At 37.4% G+C, this 17,054-nt stretch overlaps 1 protein-coding gene across 1 annotated transcript in view; it reads left to right on the top strand.

Moving 5' to 3' along the window:
- The window catches only part of STAG1 (stromal antigen 1), a 423,306-nt gene that overhangs the window by 297,530 nt on the left and 108,722 nt on the right, over positions 1–17,054 (top strand). The window contains exons 13-14 of the mRNA XM_032408640.1: positions 13,195–13,302; positions 16,441–16,555. Of these exons, the coding sequence (XP_032264531.1) occupies positions 13,195–13,302; positions 16,441–16,555 (223 nt within the window). The remainder of the gene's footprint in view (positions 1–13,194; positions 13,303–16,440; positions 16,556–17,054) is intronic.

Consider the following 17,054-nt stretch of genomic DNA (forward strand, 5'->3'; position numbering starts at 1 on the left):
GTCTTACACAATTCACAGCGCTCACCATAGCACATACCCTCCCCAATGTCTATCACTCAGCCACCCCATCCTTCCCACCCCCCACCATTCTAACAACCCTCCATTTGTTTCCTGAGATTAAGAATTCCTCGTATCAGTGAGATCATATGATACATGTCTTTCTCTGATTGACTTACTTCCCTCAGCATAATACCCACCAGTTCCATCCACGTTGTTGCAAATGCAAGATTTCATTCCTTTTGATGGCTGCATAATATTCCATTGTATATATATACCACATCTTCTTTATCCATTCATCTGTCGATGGACATCTTGGCTCTTTCCACAGTTTGGCTATTGTGGACATTGCTGCTATAAACATCGGGGTGCACATACCCCTTCAGATCCCTACATTTGTATCTTTGGGGTAAATACCCAGTAGTGCAATTGCTGGATCATAGGGTAGTTCTATTTTCAACTTTTTGAAGAACCTCCATACTGTTTTCCAGAGTGGCTGCACCAGCTTGCATTCCCACCAACAGTGTAGGAGGGTTCCCCTTTCTCCGCAACCCGCCAACATCTGTCGTTTCCTGACTTGTTAATTTTAGCCATTCTGACTGGTGTGAGGTGGTATCTCATTGAGGTTTTGATTTGGATTTCCCTGATGCTGAGTGATGTTGAGCACTTTTTCATGTGTCTGTTGGTCATTTGGATGTCTTCTTTGGAAAAATGTCTGTTTGTGTCTTCTGCCCATTTCTTGATTGGATCATTTGTTCTTTGGGTGTTGAGTTTAATAAGTTCTTTATAGATTTTGGATACTAGCCCTTTATCTGATATGTCATTTGCAAATATCTTCTCCCATTCTGTCGGTTGTCTTTTGGTTTTGTTGACTGTTTCTTTTGCTGTGCAAAAGCTTTTTATCTTGATGAAGTCCCAATAGTTCATTTTTGCCCTTGCTTCCCTTGCCTTTAGTGATGTTTCTAGGAAGAAGTTGCTGCGACTGAGGTCAAAGAGGTTGCTGCCTGTGTTCTCCTTATTTTGATGGACTCCTGTCTCACATTTAGGTCTTTCAACCATTTTGAGTATATTTCTGTGTGTAGTGTAAGGAAATGGTCCAGTTTCCTTCTTTTGCATGTGGCTATCCAATTTTCCCAACACCATTTGTTGAAGAGACTGTCTTCTTTCCATTGGACATTCTTTCCTGCTTTGTGGAAGATTAGTTGACCATAGAGTTGAGGGTCCATTCCTGGGCTCTCTGTTCTGTTCCATTGATCTATGTGTCTGTTTTTGTGCCAGTACCATGTTGTCTTGATGATTACAGCTTTGTAATAGAGCTTGAAGTCCGGAATTGTGATGCCACCAGCTTTGCTTTTCTTTTTCAACATTCCTCTGGCTATTCGGGGTCTTTTCCGGTTCCATACAAATTTTAGGATTATTTGTTCCATTTCTGTGAAAAAAGTTGATGGTATTTTGATAGGGATTGCATTGAATGTGTAGATTGCTCTAGGTAGCATTGACATCTTCACAATATTTGTTCTTCCAGTCCATGAGCATGGAACGTTTTTCCATTTCTTTGTGTCTTCCTTAATTTCTGCCGTGTTCCTGACCTTAGGGGGAAAGCTCTCAGTTTTTCCCCACTGAGAATGATATTCGCTGTGGGTTTTTCACAGATGGCTTTTATGATATTGAGGTATGTACCCTCTATCCCTATACTCTGAAGAGTTTTGATCAAGAAAGGATGCTGTACTTTCTCATATGCTTTTTTTGCATCTATTGAGAGGATCATAGAGTTCTTGTCATTTCTTTTCTTAATGTATTGTATCACACTGATTGATTTGCAGATGTTGAACCAGCCTTGCAGCCCAGGGATAAATCCCACTTGGTCGTGGTGAATAATCCTTTTAATGTACTATTGGATCCTATTGGCTAGTATTTTGGTGAGAATTTTTGCATCCATGTTCATCAAGGATATTAGTCTGTAATTCTCCTTTTTGATGGGGTCTTTGTCTGGTTTGGGGATCAAGGTAATGGTGGCCTCATAAAACGAGTTTGGAAGTTTTCCTTCCATTTCTATTTTTTGGAACAGTTTCAGAAGAATAGGTATTAATTCTTTAAATGTTTGGTAGAATTCCCCTGGGAAGCCATCTGGCCCTGGGCTTTTGTTTGTTGGGAGATTTTTTTTTATTTTTATTTTTTTAAAGATTTTATTTATTTATTTAACAGAGAGATAGCGAGAGCAGGAACACAAGCAGAGGAGTGGGAGAGGGAGAAGCAGGCTTCCCGCGGAGCAGGGAGCCCGATGCGGGGCTCGATCCCAGGACCTGGGATCATGACCTGAGCCGAAGGCAGACGCTTAACGACTGAGCCACCCAGGAGCCCCTGTTGGGAGATTTTTGATGACTGCTTCAATTTCCTTAGTGGTTATAGGTCTGTTCAGGTTTTCTATTTCTTCCTGGTTCAGTTTTGGTAGTTGATACATCTCTAGGAATGCATCCATTTCTTCCAGATTATCTAATCTGCTGACATATAGTTGCTCATAATATGTTCTTACAATTGTTTGTATTTCTTTGGTGTTGGTTGTGATCTCTCCTCTTTCATTCATGATTTTGTTGATTTGGGTCATTTCTCTTTTCTTTTTATAAGTCTGGCCAGGTGTTTATCAATCTTGTTAATTCTTTCAGAGAACCAGCTTCTAGTTTCGTTGATCTGTTCTACTGTTCCTTTGGTTTCTATTTCATTGATTTCTGCTCTGATCTTTATTATTTCTCTTCTCTTGCTCGGTTTAGGCTTTATTTGCTGTTCTTTCTCCAGCTCCTTTAGGTGTAGGGTTAGGTTGTGTATTTGAGACCTTTCTTATTGCTATATATTTTCCTCTCAGGACTGCCTTTGCTGCATCCCAAAGATTTTGAAGAGTTGTATTTTCATTTTCATTTGTTTCCATGAATTTTTTAATTCTTCTTTAATTTCCTGGTTGACCCATTCATTCTTTAAAGTAGGATGCTCTTTAGCCTCCCATGTATTTGAGTTCTTTCCGACTTTCCTCTTGTGATTGAGTTCTAGTTTCAAAGCATTGTGGTCCAAAAATATGCAGGGGATGATCCCAGTTTTTGGTACTGTTGAGACCTGATTTATGACCTAGGATGTGGTCTATTCTGGAGAACGTTCCATGGGCACTAGAGAAGAATGTGTATTCTGTTGCTTTGGGATGGAATGTTCTGAATATATCTGTGAAGTCCATTTGGTCCAATGTGTCATTTAGAGCCTTTATTTCCTTGTTGATCTTTTGCTTAGATGATCTGTCCATTTCAGTGAGGGGGGTGTTAAAGTCCCCCACTATTATTGTATTGTTGTCGATGTGTTTCTTTGCTTTTGTTATTAATTGGCTTATATACTTGGCTGCTCCCATGTTAGGGGCATAGATATTTACAATTGTTAGATCATCTTGTTGGATAGACCCCCTAAGTATGATATAGTCTCCTTCTTCATCTCTTATTATAGTCTTTGGTTTAAAATCTAATTTGTCTGATACAAGGATTGCCACCCCAGCTTTCTTTTGATGTCCATTAGCATGGTAAATGGTTTTCCACCCCCTCACTTTCAATCTGGGGTGTCTTTGGGTCTAAAATGGGTCTCTTGCAGACAGCATATCGATGGGTCTTGTTTTTTTATCCAATTTGGTAGCCTGTGTCTTTTGATTGGGGCATTTAGCCCATTAACATTCAGGGTAACTATTGAAAGATAGGAATTTAGTGCCATTGTATTGAGTGTAAGGTGACTGTTACTGTATGTTGTCTCTGTTCCTTTCTGGTCTATGTTACTTTTTGGCTCTCTCTTTGCTTAGAGGACCCCTTTCAATGTTTCTTGTAGGTCTGGTTTTGTGTTTGCAAATTCCTTTAGTTTTTGTTTGTCCTGGAAGCTTTTTATCTCTCCTTCTATTTTCAGTGACAGCCTAGCTGGATATAGTATTCTTGGCTACATATTTTTCTCATTTAGTGTTCTGAATATATCATGCCAGTCCTTTCTGGCCTGCCAGGTCTTTGTGGATAGGTCTGTTGCCGATCTAATGTTTCTACCATTGTAGGTTACAGATCTCTTCTCCCGAGCTGCTTTCAGGATTTTCTCTTTGTCTGTGAGACTAAGGTTTACTATTAGATGTTGGGGTGTTGACCTATTTTTATTGATCTTGAGGGGGTTCTCTCTGTGTCCTGGATTTTGATGCCTGTTTCGTTCCCCAAATTAGGGAAGTTCTCTGCTATAATTTGCTCCAATATACCTTCTGCCCCCCTCTCTCTTTCTTCTTCTTCTGGGATCCCAATTATTCTAATATTTTTTTGTCTTATGGTATCACTTATCTCTCGAATTCTGCCCTCGTGATCCGGTAGTTGTTTATCTCTCTTTTTCTCAGCTTCTTTATTTTCCATCATTTGGTCTTCTATATCACTAATTCTCTCTTCTGCCTCATTTATCCTAGCAGTCAGAGCCTCCATTTTTGATTGCACCTCATTAATAGCCTTTTTGATTTCGACTTGGTTAGATTTTAGTTCTTTTATTTCTCCAGAAAGGGTTTCTCTAATATCTTCCATGCTTTTTTCAAGCCCAGCTAGTATCTTTAAAATCATCATTCTGAACTCTAGTTCCGACATCTTACTAATGTCCGTATTGATTAGGTCCCTGGCAGTCGGTACTGCCTCTTGTTCTTTTTGTTGAGGTGATGTTTTCCGTCTTGTCATTTTGTCCAGAGGAGAATAGATGAATGAGAGAACAAAATGCTAATGGTAACAACGGCCCCAGAAAATATACACTACACAAATCAGAGAAGACCTGAAACCAGGGGAAAAGAAAGGGAAAGAAAGAAAAAAGAAAAAAAGAAAAAAGAAAAAGATAAAAACAAACAAAAACAAAACAAAAAAAACAGAGTATGATCAGATATGATCAGGCTGGTACATATATCAGTGCCACACACTAGATTTGGGGTGTATTTTGGTCTGTTAGAAGAAAGTGCCTCCCAAAATTTTAAGGAAAGAAAAACTTATATATGTGCAAAAATAAGGCTAAATATGATGAAGGGATGGAATATGAGTGTAAGGATGAAAATTATAAAAGATTTTATAAAAGGAATTGAGAAGATAAGAAGTTGGTTGAAAAAAGAAAAAAGAGGACTTAAAAAAAAAAGGGTAGAGAATGTGATCAGGCAGGAGACTAGAACAAAGCCATACACTGGATATTTAGGGTATATTTTGGTCTGTTAGAAAAAACTGTATCCCAAAATTTTAAAAAGAGAACAACTTACATATACCAAAAATAAGGTTAACTACTAAGAAGGGATAGAATATGACTCTAAAAATGAAAAATAAAAAGGATTTTTTAAAAAAGGGATTGATAAGATGTTGGTTGAGAAAGGGAAAAAGAAAAATTAAAAAACAAAGAAAAAGAAAGTTAAAAAAAAAATTAACTTTGAAAGAATAAAGAATCATGGGAAAAAAGCCATGAATTCTATGTGCAGTATTCCCCTAGTGCTGGAGTTCTGCCGTTCTCATTGATCGGTAAACTTGGTCTTGGCTGGCTGTTCTTGCTGATCTTCTGGGGGAGTGGCCTGTTAACTGTGGTTCCCAAATATCTTTGCTGGAGGCGGGATTGCCCCGCCCTTGCTGGATCTGGGCTAAGTAATCTGCTCGGTTTTGCTCTCCGTAGCTTTTGTTCCCTGCAGGCTCTCCCTACAGCTTTGGAGGACAAGAGTGAAATGGCGGCCTCCCAATCTCCTGCCCTGGAGGAGCCGAGAACTTGGGGCTCCACTCCTCAGTGAGCCCCCAGAGAAAAGCAGTCAATCACTCCCGTCTCCCCGGTCTCCGGCCGCACTCTGTGCTCACCTGGCCTGTGACCAAGTGTTTCTATCTCTGGCATACCACCCCGTGTGGAGTCTCCAGCCCAGCAGATCCCTGCAGTGCTCTCCCGTGCCGCTCCTCCCTGGGTGAGGAAGGGGAGTCTCCCCGGATCTGCCGCTTGTTGGGTCCCTGCTGGAGGAGCAGTGGCCCGACTGTGCCGCGGATCACAGTTTATGGCAACCCCGAGTTGAGAGCCTGCTCCTCGGCTCCGTCTCTACAGCCGGCTTCCCTGCTCCGATACCTGGGAGCTCTGCCGCACTCAGGCACCCCTGTCTTTCTGTGACCCCGAGGGTCCTGAGACCACAGTGTCCCAGCGAGGGTTCCACCCCTGGCTTAGCCACTGGAGCGACGTCCCTCAGCGGAGCCGACTTCTAAAAGTTCCGATTTTGTGCTCCGTGGCTCTATCACTTGCCAGTAGCGGCTGCCAGAGGCCCCCTCCCCTGCCATCTGTCTTACCGAATATCGCCTCGGATTCACTTCTCCGCACGTTCTACCCTCCAGAGAGTGGTCGCTTTTCTGTTCAGAGAGTTGCTGCTATTCTTTTCTTCGATCTTCTGTTGAGTTTGTAGGTGTTCAGAATGGTATGATCCCTATCTAGTTGAATTCCTGGGACCAGGCGAAATTTAGGTCTCCTACTCCTCCGCCATCTTGCTCCTGTGCCTGTTTTTCTCTCTTTTTGTTTTTTATTTTGACTGTTGTTTGTTTGTGCCATGTAAAAGTTCTTTTATGCAGTCCAGAGAAAATACAGCAAAGTAACATACCTTTCTATTTAAAAAGAGAGAGAGAGAAAGAGAAGGCCTCAAAAGGGATAGGTTTTTCAAATAGGCTCCTTTAGAATGGTGTAGAACTATGAGAAAGGAAATAAGGCATTTAAATTGTGTCATTCATATGATAGAAAGTTTTAAATAGCAATAATGATCTGTAGAACTTTGACTAAAAACTGGGAAGAATGTATGTGAGAATGTAGGTCTTAGCAAAATCATTACAAATCCTCCTCCCAATTTGTTACGTTGTATCTATCACATTCCAAGTATCATCTATGTCAAGCTATTGTTTTGATCTTTTTTTACAACCCTTTCTGCTCTAGTACCTACTTTTTATCATTGTAACTTGATAATACAGCATATGTTATAAATAAGTCCTCTTTTTTTTGGTTGGTTCCTTTTTTGCCTTTCTTTTTAAAATCCACTAGCTACTTGTGGATTACTTTTCTTGTATATGAACTTTTTTTTTAAGTATGTCTGTCTAATTCCTCAAAAACTTTTGCTGGGATTTTAAATATTAGGACTGCATTTGTTACTGAACGATCTATCATAACCACTAACTCCAGAAATAAACAGGCAAACCTTGGCGTGCTGCTATAGCCAAACTACTCCTTCCCAGGGAATAATGAAGGCGCCGGACAAATCAAAAGCATCACTCCTGGCTAGGCTTGCCAGCTATTGCTGAACAAACTCAGATAAACTCATTACAACAGAGGCCATTAACTCAAGAGATGATGGTTTGGAAAAGAGAAAAAGAGCTAGGGGACATGGCAGGCTGAAGTCTTAATAACCAACCTCACCAGCAAATGGAAACCTAGAATTCTATAGAGAGAGGTTCAGGGGGGTACGTGCAAGAGAGCAGGCAGAGAGCACACAATTACGGGTGAGGGTCAGTATGTGTTTAGCCCACCATCTTGGGCAGGGAAGGGGATGTGTGGGATGTGATCTTCCAGGCATTCTGTTGCTACCAGGGCTTTTTTGGTCTGGTTGTAAGGGATGTTCCAGTCATTGCAAAACACCTTCATCAGTGCCTCAAGAAAGTGTGATAAATCAGCACGGTGGGTTTTGGTTATTGCATGTTTGGTTAGAGTTAGGCTGTCTTGTTTGTTTCTGGTTTTAACTGTTGGGGTATGTGGAGGAGGAACAGGGCTCTCTAACACAATGAATTTTATGATAGATTTAGGAGAGAATTCAATTCTTCATAATTATATGTCATTTATGCATATAAATGATGCATTTCTCTATTCATATCATTAGATATTCTACACAAGGTTTAATTTTTTTCATATATTAGGTTAATTCTTAAATACTTTATGGTTTTGTTATATGATTAGTATTTAGTGTTAAAGATATTTTCTACTTAATTATTGCTGGGACATAGAAATGTTTAATTTTTATGTTAATCTTATATGTGCAACCTATTAGAAGTCTCAGGTATTCTGATGGTTTGTCGATTTACTATGTAGATTATTATATGTCACCAGCAAACAATTTCAGTTTTGTCTCTTTTTAACCTTAAAATTTTTGCTTCATTCTCTTGTCTCATTGCATTAGGCAGGACTTTTTACCACTGAGAGTGGATCTTTTTGTTCTTGTTCTAAGAAGGTATTTAAATTTCTTTGTTGCTGTGATTTCTGAGATAGGTTTTTGATATAAGATAGAAGTTCCTTTGTATTCTGAGTTTTCTGGGAATTTCTTTTCATATCTTGATGAGCCTGAGTGAAATTGATAATTTGTCTAATGGTATACCACCCTTGTATTTCTACAATAAATCCTATTTGAACATCATACATTTGGTTTTATTGTGTTTTGCTTAAATACAATGTTATATTTAAGATCTTATTTAGGATTTTCTCTTCTGTGTTTATGTGTAAATTTGACAGAATATTTTTTGTCCTTTATCCAACTTCAAAATCAAGGTTATATTTTCTTTGAAAAATTTATCTTCAGTAGTTTCTTGCCCTTCTGTCTGAAACAATTTTTCTGTGGCAGAGATTAAGTCTTCCTTGAAATTTTAAGAGAATTCTCTTGTTAAAGCCATGTTAGTTTTGAATTTCTTTTAAGGAAAAGGTCTTTGATTACCATTTTTACTTCTTTAGTGGTTGTCTATCTAAATTAACTTTAATTTCTTACTGTACTATTTTTGGCTTTTTATAAACTTTTTTAATATATCAATTTCATCACAGTTTTTAAATTTTGTAGTTGATATTTTTATTACTTCATAAAATTGTGCTATTACTTATTAATTTCTCTCTTCTGTCCTTAATTTTATTTATATCCTCTTTTTCTTGATCATCATGTCAGAGGTTTGTCTGTCTTACTCTTCTTTTTAAAGAACTAGCTTCTTTTGGCTCATTTGTTTCTTGTTTTCTAATAATTATACTTAAAGTAATAAATATACTTTTAAACACTACTACTTTCCAAAATATTTGAACATAAAGTATTTTCATAGACCTTCAATGATAAATATTTTGATTACATTTATGATTACTGGTTTAATTATGCATTATTCAGTAGTATGTTTTTGTTCTTTGCAAATCAGATTTTTTTTAAGCTGTGGTTTTTTATTTTATTGTATTGTCTGAGAATGTGTTCTGAGTGGTTTGGCCAATTTCTAAGTTTTCTAAATATGTTTAAAAATAACTAGGGGCGCCTGGTTGGCACAGCTGGTTAAGCCTCCACCTCTTGGTTTTGGCTCAAGTCGTGATCTCATGGTGGTGTGAGATGGAGCCCCGCATTGGGCTCTGCGCTCAGCACAGAGCCTGCTTGAGATTCTCTCTCCCTCTCCCTCTGCCCCTCCCACTCATGCGCTCACGCTCTCTTTCTGTCTCAAATAAATAAATCTTTAAAAAAAACTCGCTAATGGCATATATAGTTCTGTATTTACATTCGTTATTTTGAATTTATTTACATTACCTATACCTGTGAAGTGTTTTCCTTTTCAAGTCTGTTTTAAAATATTTGACCCCCTAGTTACTCTTTCCTTGTAAATTTCACAAACTTACCAGGATATTTCCCTCAAACAAACAAACAAAAAATACTTGACACTCCACTGACCCACCTGTTTTGTTGGAACAGTCTAGAGTTTAAGATCTGTATTGTTAATGATACACATGTGTCCTTGTTTATTTCGTTTTAATACTTATTTAGAGAGGAGTAAACTTTCCTTTGATATTTCTTCTTTTATTTCTAGGGAAGAGTAATTATCTCACAGACTTCTCCAAGATTATTTCTACTGCTAATTTATTTCCTTAAAGAGCATTTTCAAATCATCTCAGACCTTGTTGGCTAAAAAATCCTACTTTCATAACAGTTTAGAAAATGGTTTGACTGGTTTCAAAAGTTTTAAGGTTCCTTTCTACATTTTCATTGGAGGAGATACAGGCAGAACATGTCTTATTTAGGAGGTACAGTTACGGCCCTCCAGTTGTGTCAGATATCCTGATTCATTAAGTGGATTCCTCAGAGATCTCTCCCCGCTCTAGGTACTTGTGACTTTAGTTCCCCAGAGCAGACAGTGCATCCTCTGGCTATTTACTTTGAGTCTTAGTCCCCGACGTTCAGGATTCCTCTGTTGGAGTTGCTCTCCCTATAGGTAGTCTTGTTGGGCAGTCTTTTAAAACTATATTCAGACTGGCTCACTTTAAGTATTCCTTATCTTGTCTACAGGATACACATTCATGGATAGTGCCCTTCTACCCCTTCTTTTTTTTTTAAAGATTTTATTTATTTATTTGAGAGAGAGAGAATGAGACAGAGAGAGCACATGAGAGGGGGGAGGGTCAGAGGGAGAAGCAGACTCCCTGCGGAGCAGGGAGCCCGATGCGGGACTCGATCCCGGGACTCCAGGATCATGACCTGAGCCGAAGGCAGTCGCTTAACCAACTGAGCCACCCAGGCGCCCTACCCCTTCTTTTTTTTTTATTATGTTCAGTTAGCCAGCATATAGTACATCATTAGTTTTTGATGTAGTGTTCAACAATTCATTAATTGCATATAACACCCAGTGCTCACCACCACACGTGCCCTCCTTAATACCCATCACCTGGTTACCCCATTCCTCCACGCCCCTCCCTTCTGTAACCCTCAGTTTCCCAGAGTCCAGAGTCTCTCGTGGTTTGTCTCCCTCTCTGATTTCTTCCCATTCAGTTTTCCCTCCCTTCCCCTGTGGTCCTCCACGCTATTCCTTATATTCCACATATGAGTGAAACCATATGATAATTGTCTTTCTCTGCTTGACTTATTTCACTTAGCATAATCCCCTCCAGTTCCATCCATGTTGATGCAAATGGTAGGTATTCATCCTTTCTGATGGCTGAGTAATATTCCATTGTATATATGAACCACATCTTCTTTATCCATTCATCAGTTGAAGGGCATAGCAGCAATGTCCACAATACCCCTTTTCTTCTTAATTTGCTACCATGGGTTGCTCCAGTCAGCTTTTCACATTTATAGTCTTAGAAGCTCTGCACCAGGTACCATTTCCTAAACCTCCTCACAGTTGTAAGGGATGTTTATAAAGTTTTTATAGTAGTTCTCTGAAATTTGTGCTCCAGTTTCACTTGGGGAGGTTTCAGAGTTACACAGTACTCTGACATTTTCTCTTGAAACAAATTCTCTATCCACTGTATTGCTCAATCCCCTAATTTACACATTATTTTGGTGAGTAATGAGCTAAGGATCACAAAACCAGCTTTCTAGTCTTTTCCAGCATTTGCATGAAATGATCTGGCCTTATATCTCTTGGCTTATGGGATCTCTATCCAAACAACAGGTAAAGTCACATGTAACATCCTGTTGTATCTCCTTTAAATTCTTTGTCTATCTGTTAATTTTCCTTCTTTTGGCATAGATTATTTTCTTTTCACTTACAAGTTTGGATTCCTGAGACATCTTGTTAAATTTTGTTTCCTGTGAGTTTAACTTTCTCCTGAGGGTATTAGCTAATTTAGCTGATGATGTATAATTGGGTGAAGGAATAAAACTTAGGCCTTAGCTTTGTGCCCCTCCTCATAATTTAGGGGTATGAGTTGGGCATGGACAAAAACACTTCTACTTCAGGACAGAAAGTGTAACTCCTCCTCAGCAGGCTTAAAACTGTCTTCTTCAGGGGCCCCTGGGTGGCTCAGTCAATTAAGTGTCTGCCTTCGGCTCAGGTCATGATCCCAGGGTCCTGGGATCAAGCCCTGCATTGGGCTCCCTGCTCAGTGGGGAGTCGTCTTCTCTCTCTTCCTCCGCCCCTCCCTATGCTCTTGCTCGCTCTCGCTTGCTCTCTCTCTCAAATAAATAAGTAAAATATTTAAAAACAAAACAAAACCTGTCTCCTTCAGTGGTAATTTCATGACCCTCAGGATATGGAAAGGAAATACAGGGACGGGGGTGTAAGTCGTGGGCTAGCCAATCTACCTATACCTATTGTTAATTTCTCAATGTTTCTTCGTTCCAGCACAACCCTATTGTCACACACTATATTTGGATACTGTTTTTGCTTTACAGTAGAAATAGAACATGCATTGTTGAGAGCGGGGGAAGAAGTGTACTTTAAAAAAGTGCTCTAACCTGTGTCCCATCCTTGATAGCCAGGTCTTTTTCATTCGGAACTATAGTCCCTTAAACTGTGATGCAACTACCTTCTTTTGCTTCATAGGTCACTCTGATTTTATGTTTCTTGGAGAGATCCCTCAACCTCCTCTTCTGAGGCATCTCTAGGATTGAATTCTGAGGAATAAACTTTATACCCACCCCTACATCTTGTCAGGCCCTGTACAGCCCAAGAATTCTATACTTTATCTAGTCATTGTTAATCTCTAATCATATCAGACATTTTTAAGCATGTTAATAGGACATAGATGTTCCTTTTGGGGCGAAAAAACTTAACACATTCTGGCAAAGTAAGAAATGACTCAAACTAAGAATACATGAGTGGAAAGATGGGAAATTTGTGTTAGCAAAGGAATGGCTGTGACCTCTGAATCCATTTTATATAGAAAGAAGACTAAATGGTGTTGTAAGTATGGTGATAAAATATAATTTAAAATAGACATTTCTCCAGGACTCGTGGCTGACTCAGTTGGTGGAACATGTGACTCTTGATCTCGGGTCGTGAGTTTAAGCCCCACATTGGGCATAGAACTTACTTAAAAATAAATAAATAAATTAATTAATTAAAATAGACAATTCTGTAAAGAAGAATTACATACTATAATAATAATTTAACTGTGAAACAGATATATTCCCAGGGCCTATCTACAAAAATGTTATGCGCCTTTAAAGAAATTGAGCTAATTTGGTCTATATATATAATCCCAGTGTACCATGGGCATCGTTTGTGTGGAAAGAAATGTGGACATTTTATTTTCTTATTTTATCTGTATTTTATGAATTTTATATAATGATTAGGTACCTTTTATAATTAGAGAAATGTTACTTTCAAAGTAAGATTAAAAAGATGAAAATAAACTCAGTATGCCTTGAGCTTTTATAATGACCTTTACAAAATTTAAATGAAGATAGAACTGAAAGTAAACATTTAGTTTGGCTCAGATGTTGCTTTGTGAATTTTTCAGTGGAAGTGAAGAAGCTCTTTCCAATGAAGACTGTGAAAATGTTTACCACTTGGTGTACTCAGCACATCGCCCTGTTGCTGTGGCAGCTGGAGAATTCCTTCACAAAAAGTGAGTTAATTATCTTTGAAACCAGATTCTACTTTTGTATTTTTGTTTTGTTGTTGTTTTATAGTTAATAGAAGGGAGTAGTAGTAAAAACAGTGTCAGACGTGGCCACTTCAAATTCTGGGGGCTGTAATATCCTTTAAGCCTAGGTGCACATCATGAATCAAATCCCTGAGAACAATGTCCCTTGTGACATACTCCTTTTTCCTGAAATCTAAAAGGATGGTTCTCAGCTAGGGTGTGAGTGGAGATTGGGGAAGTACATGAAGTTTATAAAAGCTTCCGCAAATAACTTGTATTTCATTTCATTAGGTTTTTTTTTCCCTTTTAAAATTCTTAGTTCTCATCTTACCTTCTCAACATTTGTAATCTAAAATCACTTTCAAAATGCCTCCCAACCTTTCATGTTTTTTTTTTTAACTTTCTATGGGGATGAGGATTATTTTAATCAGTAATCTGTAGTGATTCTGAAAGCTATATATACAGTCACAGTTTAATTAAAAAGCAAAACCTCATCTCTTTTTTTTTTTTTGACAAAGCATAGAGCTAATGAGAGTTTAGAATATAATTAAGTGTTCTTATGAAATATGTTTTGATGTTGGTCTTCTGTATGGTCTGTAATTTATTAGTAAATTAATTTGTTCTTTAAGTTTAAACATACCTGGGGGGCTGTGTTTTACTTTGGTTTTTTTGTTGTTGTTGTTTATAGATTTAACCTAGTGACTTTGATTGTTGGAAGGTGAACCCAAAAGTCTACTACATGTAGTCATTTGTGATTATGCTAAGCACAGATATAAATCATGCATTGGGCAACTGTTGTGCATGGGTGATTAACTTTGACAATGACCTGGCCCTCCATTCAGCATCTGCATCTCAGTGCTGCAGCAACAAACTGGCTTTACTTGGTGGTACCTCCCAAAGTGGGAAAAGTTGTTTCTATGTGAAAAATCTTTCTTTAAGAAGGAAGCTGGCTACTTGTGAGTGCTGGTAATGAAAGTAAGGAAGAAAGTCAAGATGTTCAGGCATGACTTTTAAAGTAATATATTGAATTTGCCACTGACTCTGACATCTGTGGCTAATAGAATAGTGCTATTTCCATATTTATCTTGAGTTGTTGACTGTCACAAATATCAAGGGTGTACTGTAGTCTTAACTTCTCTTCCTTTTTCAGGACTGTTCTGTTCTAGTTAGTCTCTGTTCTTTACTTAACTTTTCAAAAAGCTTTGTGTTTTTAGAATTTATTGTTTTTATAGTTTCAATGAAGAAAATAGATTACAGAGGGTGGTTCTCTACAGAACAGAGGCCATAAACTGGCAGCACTTGCATCAGAAAGACCCTTGGATATATCTTATTTTCTCTGCATTGTATTTTTCTAAGTTTGAAATACTTGTTAAAAAGTTTAAAATTGGAATGTTTTATATAAGAATCCACAAATATAAGCCTTTGTTATTTCTTTGTGAAAATGAAGCCAATTCCTATTCAGATAGAAGGTTCACTCCATAAGCTTGTTTTATGCCCTTGCCGTGGAGATACTCACAGTTTGAGAACTTTTGATTCCTAATGATGTCTTTGAGAATTCTTCCATCATTTAATATTGTGATCTTTTCAAATATTAACAAGTAAGCTTTAGAATAGCCTCAGGAGTTCTATGATTAAGTTTAAAAGAAAAACATGCAAGTGTGCACATACACACTTAGTCTGTTTTATAATCTAATTTATAAGCTGTACACAAGCTTAACTGCACGTCCATAAAGTAGTAAATGTATCTGAAATGAGTATTTTAATAGTCATCAAAAATCTACAGTTAGGTTTAGAAAAATTAGGTTGATTCTTCAGTGTCTTACATTTATATACTGTAAATGTGATTATCGATTTTTGTACATTTCAGTTATAAAGGACCCTCATTTTCTCCCATTTGTTCCTTCCTCTGAAAGCCATCCAAGTAAACAAAATTTTCTCTTAAACCAGTCTGATAGCTATGCTGATGTAGCTTCAAAGTAATGCTCTAATCTTCTCCCCTTGCCATATAGTTTCCCCTGCCCCCAAAATACTCATTCTCTGTATTCATTTTCTGCTTGAGGTTGGCTTATTTTTATGTCACATGAAATTGTTCTTACTTTATTCAGTTATTTAGCCTCCAATCTGAGGGGCCCACTGTAATTTCGATATCTAAACGAGCACACACTATATCCCTGTTCCTACTTCTTTGTTTTTCCTTATAATACCTGAGATAGTATATATTCATCTACTATTTATTTCTGTCCCTTAGAGAGAGAGCTCAATGAGAATAGGGATTTTGTCTTTGTTCACTGTTATATCCCATTTACCTAGAGCAATACCTGGGAATAAGGCATCTATAGCAGTCCTTAAAATTTTTTTAGAATAAAGCTTCTTAGCAAATTAAAATTCCCAAGTCATGTCTTTGTCATATTTTAGAAGTTTTGTCACTAAGTGATATTTTTTAAAATTTAATGTTTTTGTCATTTTATTCTGTACTGGTTAGTGAGTACTGTTATTAGGTAATAAGCTGAAAATGCTAGAAGTGATCATTAAAAGTATGAATTTTTAGAATTTTTTTAAGATTTTATTTATTTACTTGAGAGAGAGAGAAGGAGGAGGAAGGGCAGAGGGAGAAGCAGACTCCCTGCTAAGCAGGGTGCCCGACATGGGGCTCGATCCCAGGACTTTGGGATCATGACCTGAGCCAAAGGCAGACGCTTAACCGACTGAGCCACCCAAGCGCCTCAGTTTCTTTAATTGTTGATAGAACATACGGTTAAATTCTTTAATTACTTGACTTTGAAATTAATATTAAGAAAATAGAACTCTATTTAAAATTATATATATTCTAGTAGCTATCATATAGGATAAAAAGTTTATATTTTTCGTAAATATTTGAACACTGATTAGTCAAAAGGCTTCCTTTTACATTGTATGTATGATTGAATTGTACAAAATTGCTTAGATCTAACCATTTTTTAACCCATAGAAACATCAGTTACATGGTTTGAAATAAATCAGTAATCTCTGATATCTGATACTGTTTTTTTAAACACTAAAGTAATTTGTACAATGAAGGAAAAGACTAAAATTCATATCCATGCAAATTCATAATGCTCTGGTTTTGTTACTTATTTCTAGGCTGTTTAGCAGACATGACCCACAAGCAGAAGAAGCATTAGCAAAGAGGAGAGGAAGGAACAGTCCAAATGGGAACCTCATTAGGATGCTGGTTCTTTTCTTTCTTGAAAGTGAGGTAAATTTTAACATAACTCTTTATTTTTTTGTATTAGATTACCTTTTAAATAAAATTGTCATTTAATTCATTGTAATTAATTGATATTTTTCAATCCAATGAAAATAAGCCTGTTTCTTACAAAATTGCCTTCATGGATTGTCTGATTATTGAATCTGTATTCTGCCTTTTGTGGGAGTATATATGCAGGTATGGGTCAACACTGAGTATAGGCTAGCAATTTTTAAACTTTTACAGTGTCATAGTACTACATAATTGTTTGTTGTTGCTTTTTTTTCTTGAATTTTTGTCTGTAGCTTTTAAATTATATGAAGAGCTTGTAAAAGTTTTCAAGGTGTTAAAACCATTAGTTCTAACTTGCTTGAAAATTACATTTTTTAAGGAGAAATAAAATATGAATTTAAATGTTTTAATTAGTAGATGTACAATCTCCATTAGCATTTCCATGTGACATTTTGATGTCAGTTATCACTTAAATAATTTTGTAATTAACATTCAT

Source organism: Phoca vitulina, unplaced genomic scaffold (genome assembly GCF_004348235.1).
Source record: "Phoca vitulina isolate PV1807 unplaced genomic scaffold, GSC_HSeal_1.0 scaffold10, whole genome shotgun sequence".
Taxonomy (NCBI): domain Eukaryota; kingdom Metazoa; phylum Chordata; class Mammalia; order Carnivora; family Phocidae; genus Phoca; species Phoca vitulina.